A 13,336-nucleotide genomic window follows, 5' to 3' on the forward strand; every position below is an offset into this window, starting at 1 on the left:
AAATATATTTTTTAATTCTTTTTGGTCTGAAAATATATGATTAATTAACGCGTATTTAGAATATTTATGAGTACGTATTTTTTTGTAAAATATATTGATGTTATCTTTATATTAAATATAAGATTTAATATTTAAAAATAAATCTTTTTCAAAAGTAGTAGTTTTATTTTATTTGAAAAAAAATTCAAATGTATGTAGTTTGATGTAATATAATGTAGTGTATTTAAATTGTAAAATTGTATTAACAAGTTGTTTATTTACTTTTTAGATTTACATACATGTGCATGATTGTAAAACTAAATAACTTGAGCATGTTATATTTTTAAAATGTAATAACCATTGCATGTATCATCTTGTATTTTGGTAGCTTATGCTCGATTTTTAATATATATATTTTAAAATGTATTCATGCACATTAATATTTAAGAAAACATGGTACTAATTTGTTATTAATATATTTTTAAACGCTTATATATTGGGTTTGGTGCATACGCTCTAAAATCGCCAGAAAAACGAACGACAGATTAACAGAACGGCAACTTTAAACGTAATTCTCGTTTTCTCGAATGATAGATTGCACATCAGATGACGAGTAACCTTTCGATGTGCACAGATGCAATTATTAAAATTGAGTTGGATCTTTCTGGCGAGTTTAATAAGGCAATATTCGGAAATTATCGAATCTTGCCTTATTAAACTCGCCTGAAAGATCCAACTCAATTTTAATAATTGCATCTGTGCACATCGAAAGGGTACCCGTCATCTGATGTGCAATCTATCATTCAAGAAGACGAGAATTGCATTTAAAGCAGCCGTCCGTTAATCTGTCGTTCAATTTGTCTGGCGATTTTAGAGCGGATGCACCGCATCCTTATATATTACACGGGTCGACTAATATTCAAATGTTTTGTTTGGTTTGTTTTCACACTTTCTATTCTCATTAAATGGATTTAACAAAATATCACGATATTAACATCATTATTATAACAAAATGCTGGCAATCATCAGTGATGAGTTGTAAATATGCTTTATAACTTTGCTTAGAGTAGAAATATAGCACAATTTATCACTGGTTCGCCTTTCACAAACATGTCTATGATCCTAGTCGATTGAAAATATCAAACAATTGTCATGTAATGAACACTTTAACAAAAATAACAAATGAATAATAGTGAAACACTTTGAAAAGATTATGTAGAGTGTTGGCATGTGAACGATGGCGGTGAACTAACACATGCATGTATGATGATTTCCAGGGATAAGTATCCGAACCTCCCGGAGGAGGGCATAGTGATAAATGCTCTCGGAGTGTCGCTGATCGCCATCGGCATTGTAGTGACCGTTGCTGTGAGGCGGGCAAGTCGTCAGCGTTGTCCGCGTGTCCGCACCGACCCCAGCGCCAGCTAGACCAGTGGACACGTTAAAACAATCAATGCTCTTCGCACATTGTGAATTCACACTCAACAACCATCTCAATTCATAAATGCCATCGTCTCGATATAAATCCTTGCAATACGTATAACCTGCCCTGATGAACTTGTCCATGTGGATAACGTTTGTTTCTTTTCGTCGACTCTAGTCTGTACAATTATTCGAATTTACATATATTGTGAAGAAAACAAATGAAAATATCTAATTGTTACAATTTCAACATTCCAAATAATTCAACGACTCAGTAGAAAAATGTTGATTTTAAATGCAACTCCGACATTGTGCGCAATACTATGTAATATGATTCACGGATAAATATCAAATTAAATTTTCCAACTTTAAGTATTGTAAAGTATTGTGCACGTTAGCATCGTTCTGGTAATTTAATTATGTACGTGTGCCAAAATTATATTGTGCGTTTAATAATCTAAAATGTTTCCTCCGAGCGTTGTAATTTCATCGTAATGATTTGTATTTAAACAATTTATTTCGTCATTATACATACATACAATACAAAGATAGTGAAGGATTTCAACATATTGGATTTAAATGTGTGCTCATTGTAATAAGTATAATCATACAACCATCAAAGCAATTGCATCTTTTAATGTCTTCATTTAGAATAAATCTTATAAATGTAAGGATCATGTTTTTTTCGTGAATTGAATTCCTACATACTTCAGTTTAATTCCAAAAATAAAACTATTCTACGGAATAAAGAAAACTTTTTGAGTCGTTTTAAATTTATTGTAGATAATATTATAGATTAATTCAAAATTTAGTAACGAATTGGCGGTATTGTAAGATATATGTCATCATCACACCATTTTTCACTACATAAATACATAAATAAAAAAATATACTTCTTCACTATATATAATAAGGTGATATTTTCTTGTACGATTTTATAGTTTTAAAATTGGACTCAATTTCAAAGTTTCCACTGACTCATGTCCAATTTAAATTTTACATTCCATTTTATGAATATTTATAATTCTATATATTGTAAACTGTTGATGTTTTCTATGTGTTCATAAACTGCCAAAGGTGATGGATGAAAGCTTTGTCTCTAGAGTGCCATTTCTCAAATTGCACAAAACGCTAGTGCTCACACTCAACATTATATGAATATACATATGTAGATTGGAGAATGAATCTCAAATAAACTGTTCGAGAGGATAGAAGTACATAATTGTTACGTCACTTTTTACGGGGACTGAAACTTCACGGTGCACCAATGAGAAGATCGTGACATCCTACTATGTAACAAGTTTTGAGAAATGTCACTCTAGATTATATCGGTGAATAGTTAATTATATTCCATAATTCTCTAAGCTCAATTTAGGATTTAATCACTGTATGTCTGGATTGATCCAGGGAGTAACGTGTAGAGTTTTTAGGTCAGATGTGCATGAAGCAATTTTATATCCTATTTATTGGTGTTAGCGACGTAGTTGACATGAAAATCTGCCACTCAAAAAGGCTTTCATTTAGAAGGTTCAAGGTACCACATAATGTTTGTCATAGTGTTTGAGTGTTAAAATATAGGTAGTATACAATTAATAAGAATTAAAAAAAAAAAAGTCAAGATTTTGAGAATTTCTATTGGATATCACGCTTGTTTTTTATTGTATGATCTTGCGGTGGTACCTGAGATGACGATCCATCTTTCTTTCTTGTACATAACATTCTTTCAATTTGATTACTTTTTCATTATACACACACACTTTTGATTGATTTTTCCTTACACGTTAAACAAAATCATATTGTACTCACAATGCATATTTATTTGGCCCTTATAATCTATCCCAAAACTTTGTATAAAAAAACCTCGGCAAGATGAAAAGCAATTTTGTATTTCATAATATAGTTTGTTACGAAGATCTTACATGGGCTGTATTTTTCTATAACATTTTAATTCGAGAAACCCTATAATAAAAGTCATACTTTAAAATTTGAATTAAGATGGAGTTATAGTTAAATTTAGACTTCCAAGATCTTTGAACAACCTGTATTTTATAGATATATAAAAAGGGAAACGTTTTGAAAAAATTACAGGTAAAATGAATTCGCTATAAAGAATGTCATTTATAAATATCGTATAAGAACTTTCTCATATGTAGTATGTTAGAAATTAACATAAATTGAAACTTTTATTCAGAAACAAAATTGGATAATCATTGTGTGAAAGTATAAAACATACACCGATTAATAATATATAAATAGAAAAATTGTATATTTTTATGTTTATCTTGTATTTGTAGTTTTACATTTTTTATAAAAACACTTTTTCTATGAAAGATTGATAATACTTTACAAAAAAGATATTAAAATAAAGTTAGAGATGGCATTAAGGGGAATGTTTGCAAGCTTATACATTTTTGAATACTAAGATGTTAAGAGAAAAATGTATTCTTCTGATGGTTATTTTTAGATAGTAATATCATTTAAACATTTTCATAATTTTTATGTTAACAATATAACATTTTTACAGATTTTTAACACGTTTTACAATAGCGGTACATGTATCGATAAAAAGATATATTTTTCACCAGGGTTTTATTATTTGGTCTAAATGTGTCATATACATATGTAATGCGCTTTTGTACACCGTTTGTAGTGTGTTTGAAATATGAACTTTTTTAAATATGACACATTTTTGAAAACGACAAGAGATATGCCAAAGAAGGGTCCAAAATATATAAATTATTTTCCAGGCATTGTTTTTCTGGTTTTCCCCAGACTATGCAAAAGTGAAATTTTCAGTCAAAGTACACATACGGGCCACAGCTTTCTATGAAATTTGTAAATATTTTTTTACTATTTTCAATGTAGAAATTTGAGATGCTCTTTTATATGTTTACTACTATGTAATTTATATTTATCATATGACGTGTTATGGACATTGCCAATTTTGAAAATTGAGAATACAAAAGGAAGGGAGAGAGAGAGGAAATTGATGATTTAAACATAACCAATATTCATATACTTCACTCTGTTTGTTAACGTGTCAATATTTCACCATTAAAAGTTTACACGGTTTTAAAATATTGTCATATCGTAGTTTGTTTTCAAATTAATATATTATATTTATATTGAAAGTTTTATTTACAGATAATGAATTTACGTAATGAGTTATATAAAACTATAGTGTGTTCTTGAAATTTTAATATCTTTTGCATTTGATAAATCGATGTAATTATTATTAAAATGTGGATTTTATCACTGTTTTACAATTTTGAATATTTATACAGCATTAACGAATAAAATAATGTGACTGTGATCTTTGTATTTTATTTCCATTTTACTCCTAAGAATACATCCTATAATAATATGCTTTACACTGTTGGTGGAATATATCACATTCAGATTTATCGAATACTTATAATAGACACTTGGGTACATCTTGTATCTGGAAACAATAATAATGTATTGGCGTCAAAAGATAGTAATCGGCTGAATTTATAGTATTACATATATTTGGACATTTGGTTTTTGAAGTTAAAAGTTAAGTAAATGTTAAGGTGACCAGATTTTGAAAAAAAACTAAGGACAATTAGACAATTGTCTATGTGTACTACACTCTACTAAATTTAATTAAAATGGATATAGGAGGGTAATTTTTCCAATAGAATGACAAGGAGAATAATTTTCCCTAGAGAATGACTAAGAAGAAAATTTTGTTTCGAGGAGGATATCATTTTTGAAGAGACAATCCTCTTCAAAGGTGGAAGATCCTCCTCAAAGTAGGTCATCTAGCCACCTTATATATGTACATGAATAAGAACACCATTGGTGTATATACATAAAGGGTTCCCATTTTCACTTCAAAGCAACCAACTACTTTAGACCAAATGAAAGTTTAAATTCGATTTCCGACATATGGAGGCGTATGACACTATTAATACGGATCTTGATTCTAGTATCACAATATTATCTCAAGGCCACGGTATTGAAGGAGGGTTTCGAACTATCAATATTCTCGACGTTAGTATGCAGTTTGAGTTTGTACAGAATAATTGTGTTTTGCTTGCTTGAGCCTTCAAAATAGACAATAGAAGAAAAGCCGCAGTAGCTATAATACTCTAATTTTCTAGTATCAATACCTATGTGCTAATTTATATTTTTTGTTGTGAAGTAGTCAGATTTTTCAAGGTGTTACATAATCAATCAGCTTAAGAATTGAGTCCGCTCAAGATAATATCGTTTTTAACATTATGGGAGGCGTATGGAGTGAAACATCGGAATTGTTGAAGACACGGCTATTTAACATGATGGGCGGGAAGGAAGTAAAGCAGCCGCAATCCAACATGGCCGAGTTGGTCTCAGCTGGCAGGATGGTAAGCGAAACTTGACCATGTCATAGAGCCGCTACATCAGTGATAGTGAGTTTGTATCCCGACGGCCACAACTTATTAGATCTTTGTATTATAATGATTTCCCTTCTTATTTTGCTTCTCTTTAAAGGCGACGATCATATTGTCTGGTATTCAATCGAATATAGCTATTCTAAACATGTAAGAGACGTGTTTGCGTGATTGAGTGTGCCTAAATTTCAGCTTTCGCTAATACCATTATTTAATTAGGTTAATGAAATACAAAAAAACAATTGAATTTACACTTCTTATTAGCAATCAGCAACTCATTTTATTACTTATTATTTGTGAATTTGCTTTTCCACTGTATATTTCAATTATTAAAAAAAACTATATGTTTTTTTTTAAAGAACGCACAACCGAGTGTTATGGCCAAGAATTATAATGACATATGAAATGTCAGTAGGAGTAGGGCGCGCCAGTCTGGCCGAGACGGCCGCGGCGTTAGGTTTGTTGTTTTGTGTGTTGTTCGACGGCTTATCACAGCTGTTCTTACCAATAACTGTCAATCCTTCATGTAAATACACACTTCAAAATGGCTGTAGAAGGTAAATTCATTTCGAATTTCATATTCTCAGTTTCTTTACACATCTTCGATTTCAGAGTTATCTAAAGCGACCTTCACATCTCATCAAACTAAATCGAAACATAAATAAAAAAACCTCAAACTGGCAATTAATTTTAATCAACCGTCAAGTGAACCAATCGATCGTTCAAACGCCAAATTCGCGCCAATTATTTTTCAATAATTCGTAACTCGATATTGACCACATAAATTATGCATTCATATTCTATTGAAATGAGACAGTGGTAATTTTCTCCAAATGAGTTTGTAAGTGAGGCTCATCATTTATTCACGCTTGAGTGCTTGTATTCCGAAAGGAAAATCGTACAAAATTTTAATTATAATAATAGACGTTCTTGAAGGTCAACATTTTATATACATATGTATGTATATTATATACATACTATTGAGTTGTTTTATAGTAAAATGAATATTGAAATTTTGATAATCTTTAGCTTAAAAGAAGTCTTCATAAATCCTATTTAGATATAATGTGTAAATAAAAGATAACAAGACAAAGGGAGAGGTTTGAAATGAAAAAGTTTGTATCAGTTTATTTGAACGTCTTTCGCAGATAATTTTGATATGCTCAAAGCGATGTATAATTTCGAAGCGACGCTTGCCAAAACTTTGAGTTTTCAAGAAGGGGACCACTTTATTCTGCATCAGAGTAGCACTAAACAGAGGAATTGGTGGCAAGTGATTAATATCAATGGTCAGATCGGATTCGTACCATCCAATTATGTGACTAATATTAAGGTTTATTCACACTCTTATCTTGTTTACCATCTAATCATTGTGATTAGTAGAAGATTAACTAATTTTATTTATATATCTTAGGTGGAGCCAAGTTTTATGGTAGATTTTTTAAACGAATGTATAACTCAAGTCAACAGCGACCCTTCTCCGGAGAAGCAGGAATTGCTGGTGCAGCTGCTCGAAAAGCAGCAACAAATTGAGCAAATATTAAAGGTAGGTTTGATTTCAAATCGACTGGTGTGATGAATTTTGATCGAATAGCTTTTCATTAATTTAAAATAGCCGAGCTCGAAAAAGCACGCCCCTCAGCCTCCGAGTGATGTGAACCATCATGTGGGTAATGGAAATGCCCATAAACCTGCCGACGATACGGTCACAGTTGATGAAACAATGAATAATGGCAGTATACCTTCAGAGATTCATGTACATACTGAATCGCCGACGCCTTACAATAATGGTCATATATCTCACGAGAATAATAAAGAAGAACATACTCAAGGTATAGTAATTTGATGTATTTAAAAGAATGGTAACACGCGAATTTGAGATTAAAGTTGTACTGTATTTGATAATTTAGAAACTAAAAAGGATGTTGATTAAAACTTTTAACCCTTTTGGTGGATATAATTGATTTTTACATGCAAGAAAATATTGATAAATAAATTTAAGTACATACATATGTATATACATACATCCAATTCTATTTTTATGCGATTTTGATTTTATACAATTAAAAAAATATAAATAAATTTTGTTTTTCACGCTTGTTCTAACTTAGAAGATTGTATGGCGCATTATCAAAATTGATATTAGGAACTTTTTAAAATGTATCGTTCATTTTTTATTATATTTTTAATAATGACAAAAATGATTATCATATACTTAAACCAGGACTGTGGAATCGGAGTTGCGGAGTCGTTGCATTTCAAGCAGAGTCAGAGTTGGAGTTGTAAAAAATCAACCGACTCTGACTCCTTTTTACTAGCCTCTTATTTATTATTTTTTTTAATAGTATTACGGTATGTTTCAATTAGAGTCTCCAATTTTATTAAAGTAAATCCACTAATAAATAGAAATTTAATAATTTCTTTAAAAAATTATGAATCTAAATAACATTATCAACAAAATTATTATATTGCACGTATTTTGATGTACATATTGTGGCTAAAACCTATTGTGTCGTCCAACTCATACTTTTATTTGATTTTCATTATTTTTTTATTAAATTGATTCGTTTGTATATGAATTTCATACACATACACTATGAATGTACTTACTTTTTTATTTATACCTATTTCATTACAAATAATTCAATAAATTGGGTTACATGTTAATTTTTAGTGATTTTTTTACATTCTTTAATTTTTTATAGACAGTAAACCGCTATTATTTTTATTACTAAAACTTTTATACGTTTGCAAGAAAAGGCGATCTTACTAAAATCGTTCAAGTCGGAGTCAGAGTCGAAGCATAAGTAGTCAGAGTTAGAGTTGAAGCATAAGGTGAAAGTCAGAGTCATAGTCTGTAAATTCCGAAGCGACTCCACAGCCCTGATTTAAACTGAAGTATAATAAAATATTGTACGAGCAGTTAAAAATGAAAATTAAATTTTTATAATCAAAACGGTGAACGTGCATGCATTATCAACTCAGAATGTTACGAATGTTACCAAAAGGGTTAAAATTGATAAGGTTTATTATACATACATATATCAAAAGATAACTTTTTCCCATATCTTGTGGTTTTGGAAATTTTGATTGCCATTATATGTATTATTTCCCTGCAACCATTGCCTGTTTTTACTTTAATGTTAATAGTAATATCTATAGTAACGGCAAAAATTAGGACAAAATTTGCAGTTTTGTCCTTATTTTTGCTTGAAGTTTTCATTTGAAAAAACTCATACAGATAATATTTTATCTATGATATAATTCAGATCGATTGCACAACAGTCAATCGGTAACCGAGCAACTGGTAACAACGGATAGTTCGGAGGGCAACAGGGGTCGATCGCCGCATCGTAGTCAATCTAGTCCCAGCATGCAAACTCCTGCATCCATCATCCATTCGAACGAGGCATTAGCTCATGCACTTTACAGCATGGTGGAGAGAGTGCGTCGAGACACCCAGCTCAGTCACGACCTGTCCAGAATTGCCGTTTCCACCGTTCTGGATTGCCTCAAGGTACATATCTATCAACTTTCTGTATGTCGTCGATTTCAATACGCATATGATTAAATGACATTATTTTCAGGAGTTAACGTCTAAGGAAGCGTGCGTCACTGTGTGGTCTTTGTCTACCTTGGCCAATGCTTCGGGTCCATTGCCGGCTGGCCGTGCCGTGTTGCGAAGCTCGGCAGATGCGCGTCGTTTGAGAACTGCTTTAGGTGGTCTTACGGCTTGTGCTCAGGATGCTCAACAGAGAGCTTGGGCATTGCACGATGATAATCACTTCATCACTCAACATCTTCAAGAAGTCATAACTGTCCTAGTGAGTTAACTATAACTCTTATCTGACTAAAGATCTGTCTAGCTTCTTCAATTCAATCTGTTTATGGATGCTTAAAGTGGTACATTCCTATTAAAGGTCAAAAGACGGGTACTAATACTACTTTTAGTGATGTACGTACATATGTAACACTAGGATGTAAAACTTCTAGCGAGACGTATCATTATCAGTCCGTAAATATCTAGGTACATCCAACGCGTTTCTACAGTTTCCTGTCTTTAACAATTCACAGCACGTATTCCTACAAACGCTCGTAATCTAAATGATCATCATGGATGTTGACGCGTTCATTGTTTTTATGAATTAGTCACATTTGTTTATTTTTTTTGTAATGTCCTGATCCAATAAAATTAGCTTTTTTTTTAACATTTACAGCCAAGTGCCGACGTGAGAGTTTCTCAGGATATTCTTTCAATGGAACAATACGAGTATGTTAATGCGTTGGTGCTCTTTTATCAAATGGAAACAAGATGGCATATCAGACAATTGTTAATTCAAGTAATTTGTGATATAATAGTATTTTTTTATTTAAATTTTATTAATTATTATATTATAAAGCAAATTAATATAAAATCTTGCTTGGAATTTCTTTCAAATTATTTCTCACTCTAAATTAGATGCTAAAAATTTTAGGTTTTTGGGATCATGTGCGCTTTGGATCGTGAAGTGGTGAAAGTTCTTGGTGGATCCGTATTACCGAGGGAACTTGCACGAGACATGTTAGATAACCCTAAAGATACTCATCGTTTAGCCGCATCTTCTCGAATGTTGGTTGCTATTCTCTCCATGGCCGATCCGCTACCGATCACTCATTTTGGTTCGAAATAATTACAATATATTGAGAGTATATCTTTTATTACAATATTTACTACAATTTGATATATTTTCCAGAACAACTGGATGCTGATTTTGTTTCGTTCCTTTTGGATTTGATCGAAACCATTGCTGAAGTGGACGAAGATGAGCACGTTCCCGACCAGTTCATAACGTTGATACTCGCTTATAATTTACAATTTCAAGACCCCGATAACAACTTTGTTTTGGAAGCTCTACAATCTCGCAATGATGCTAAAATATTCACTGAAAAACTTCTTCTCTTGCTGAACAGAGAAGGTGAACATTTCGAATGAATCATTTATATATAAAACATGTGATGTTTTTGAATGACCGTTCGATTGTACCTTTTAGATGATCCTGTCAGAGTCTTGGACCATCCGTGTACGATACAACATTCCGTTTTAAAATTGGCTTTAGACACTTTCAGTCGCAGAACGACAGCTTCGTTGTTTTACACCAACGATACGCGTGTACTTTTAGACATCACCGTTCGTCAGTTGGCCGATCTATCCGCCGGCGACGAAGTGAGTATTCAACAATGCATCGACTCATATCCGTCGTATTCAAATTTTCAAATTGTGTTTTCATTTTAGCGACGTCGACTGTACTTGAAGCTTTGTTTGGGCATCCTCCGCCATACTGATTATAGTCATTGCCATCGACAAGCCGATCTTTTGAGATGCTTCACGAGGATATTTTGCGAGGAGGGAGAGGCCAGTGTCTGCGATCAGGCACTAGTTAGGACCATTTCGAATGAATTTCCGCAATATTTCAAAGCATAAATCGATTATGAAACATTCCTTCTGTTCCCATTGAACATATAGCAAAATGTCACATGTTCAATGTTAACGATTGATCGGTTCAAATGGAAACCATTGGAATTGTTACCATCATTGTATGAGATTTGGCGAAGCGAGTCTTCACAAATTCAAGTTGCAAGTTGAGGTTTCAGTTTTAACCGCTCATTTCGCTCTCATTCCACGCACTCGACAATTCAATGTTGATATATGAAACCCTGTTAATTTTAATTTTTTTTGATGTATACATATGTATAAGTCTTATTTGCATTTACTTTGTGCCAAATAAGTAGGTAATATGCACCGCACAATTCTCATTGCACACTTGGAATTGGTTTGTTGATTGTCACATAATATTAATGAAATGTGTAATATTTACATTCGTCTTAAAAATGATACATTCTAGTCTAGTCTTTTCGAATTAAAACTTTATATTCGGCTGTTGCTGATTTAAGTTATGCTAAAATTTATCCATATTTAACAACTTTTCCTTGTTGGTTTAAGTGCTTAACTGACAAATTTGCTTAAGATATTTGTATTTACATATTATATGTAGTTGTTTATTATTTTTCGTTGTTTATTTGTGCCATTTACATATATTACATAGTAATCTTTTGATATTTTATTTTAAATTTGCCTTGAGATTTGCAATATCGATGGTAAATACTTAATTCTAATATGTATATTATAAGTATGTATGTATGTATGCATACACAATACTTTTTGTATGTGATTAGCAATAATGAAAAAATAAACTTGTGAATTGGTTCCAGCATTCTTCTATTTTGTATCAATTGAGCCGTTATATTTGAAAGTTGTGGAAGTCCAATTTCAGTTCCAAAAACACTATTTCTGTTTGACGTAATTCACAAATTGTTATCATTTCTTTTAATTCGATATGTCTAGAATCTCCATAAAGTAGAATAAGCATATATACATATATACGTTTATTTAAGGCCACTAGTATTTTAAAATATTATTAAACGCAAAACATCATATTTAATGTTAAGATATTTCTTGGAATGAAGAAAAGGAAACTTATGCCACTTTCAATTATAATGGTTCAATTATCACAGTTTGGGTTGAAAAATAATCAAATATGAACAATTATATTCATTTTTTTTTTATTGAAATATAATATGTAAGATTTTTCTTTTCATTTATTATGTTTAGGACCAATAAATTTCATATATATTTTTTTCAGAAACTTACATATTTACATATAGTACAGATACATGCATATGTATTTATTTACAAAAATATATTTCTCTGAATTCTACTGATTCATTAGTTTGACAATCATGTTGAATGTAGTATATGAAGCAATATCATTACAGATCTACATATATTATATAAGAAAAAAAATCTAAATTACGTGTTCGAAAAATATTTATATTATTACATTATGTACATAATGTACATCATATAAAAATGATATGGTGGAGTTGATCAAAGATGAAACGCACTTCTTATTTATGTATGCGTTTTGTAATACATATTTAGTTATTACTTTATTAAAGATGAAGTATATATTCTCAATATTCTCAATTAAAGAGGTTTATTAAAGATGAAGTATATATTCTCAATTAACTTTGTTAGGGCTAAAATCTAGATAATGTTCTTATTACTCATATAGCTACATATATCATTGTTTGCATAAGTTACGTTTTTGTCGATGAATAATAACACATACATATGTATCCTTATAAAACTTAAAGTTATGGCTCTTTTGACGCGTTTATTAAACATTGATTGAGGTTACAAAAAGATTTATGATGTTGATCCTAGTTAGATAAAATTGAAGTTTTCAAAATTATTATATCTGTTGGTAGCTTGTTATTCTTTCATATGATATACATGACATTATAGCACAATTAAAATATCAACTTACTTCTAGATAATTCATTGAATGTTTGTCTATTATAGAACGATGTTTATGATTTACGGTAGTTTTGTATAAATCGTTGTGTAGTGTACTCACATACTTTCTCTACTACTGCGTTGTAGTTCGAATGAATGTTTAAGTATTTGGGATTGTTCTCTATCGTTGTTGAATATTTAA

General features: G+C 31.1%; 2 protein-coding genes across 7 annotated transcripts in view; both read left to right on the plus strand.

The window, feature by feature from the left end:
- The window catches only part of nemy (cytochrome b561 family member no extended memory), a 95,397-nt gene extending 90,690 nt beyond the window's left edge, over positions 1-4,707 (plus strand). For all 6 annotated transcript variants that reach the window (XM_077436805.1, XM_077436806.1, XM_077436809.1 and 3 more), the window contains one exon: positions 1,257-4,707. In XM_077436805.1, coding sequence (XP_077292931.1) covers positions 1,257-1,407 — 151 coding nt within the window. In that variant the 3' untranslated portion in view covers positions 1,408-4,707. The remainder of the gene's footprint in view (positions 1-1,256) is intronic.
- Positions 4,708-6,222: 1,515 nt separating this feature from the next.
- On the plus strand, positions 6,223-12,628 carry LOC143915390 (NCK-interacting protein with SH3 domain). Its single transcript, XM_077436022.1, has 11 exons — positions 6,223-6,355; positions 6,947-7,131; positions 7,213-7,344; positions 7,414-7,630; positions 9,068-9,315; positions 9,386-9,622; positions 10,016-10,138; positions 10,274-10,457; positions 10,532-10,753; positions 10,829-11,001; positions 11,071-12,628. Exons 1-11 carry the CDS (start codon positions 6,343-6,345, stop codon positions 11,257-11,259), a joined length of 1,923 nt encoding a protein of 640 aa, XP_077292148.1. The 5' UTR covers positions 6,223-6,342; the 3' UTR covers positions 11,260-12,628.
- Positions 12,629-13,336: the final 708 nt, after the last annotated feature.

The sequence above is a fragment of the Arctopsyche grandis genome, chromosome 8, assembly GCF_051622035.1.
Source record: "Arctopsyche grandis isolate Sample6627 chromosome 8, ASM5162203v2, whole genome shotgun sequence".
Lineage (NCBI taxonomy): Eukaryota > Metazoa > Arthropoda > Insecta > Trichoptera > Hydropsychidae > Arctopsyche > Arctopsyche grandis.

Coding starts and splice junctions, on each gene's coding strand:
- LOC143915390 (XM_077436022.1), top strand. Junction 9,623..10,015: donor AAGAAGTCATAACTGTCCTA/GTGAGTTAACTA, acceptor TAACATTTACAG/CCAAGTGCCGACGTGAGAGT. Junction 11,002..11,070: donor ATCTATCCGCCGGCGACGAA/GTGAGTATTCAA, acceptor TTTTCATTTTAG/CGACGTCGACTGTACTTGAA.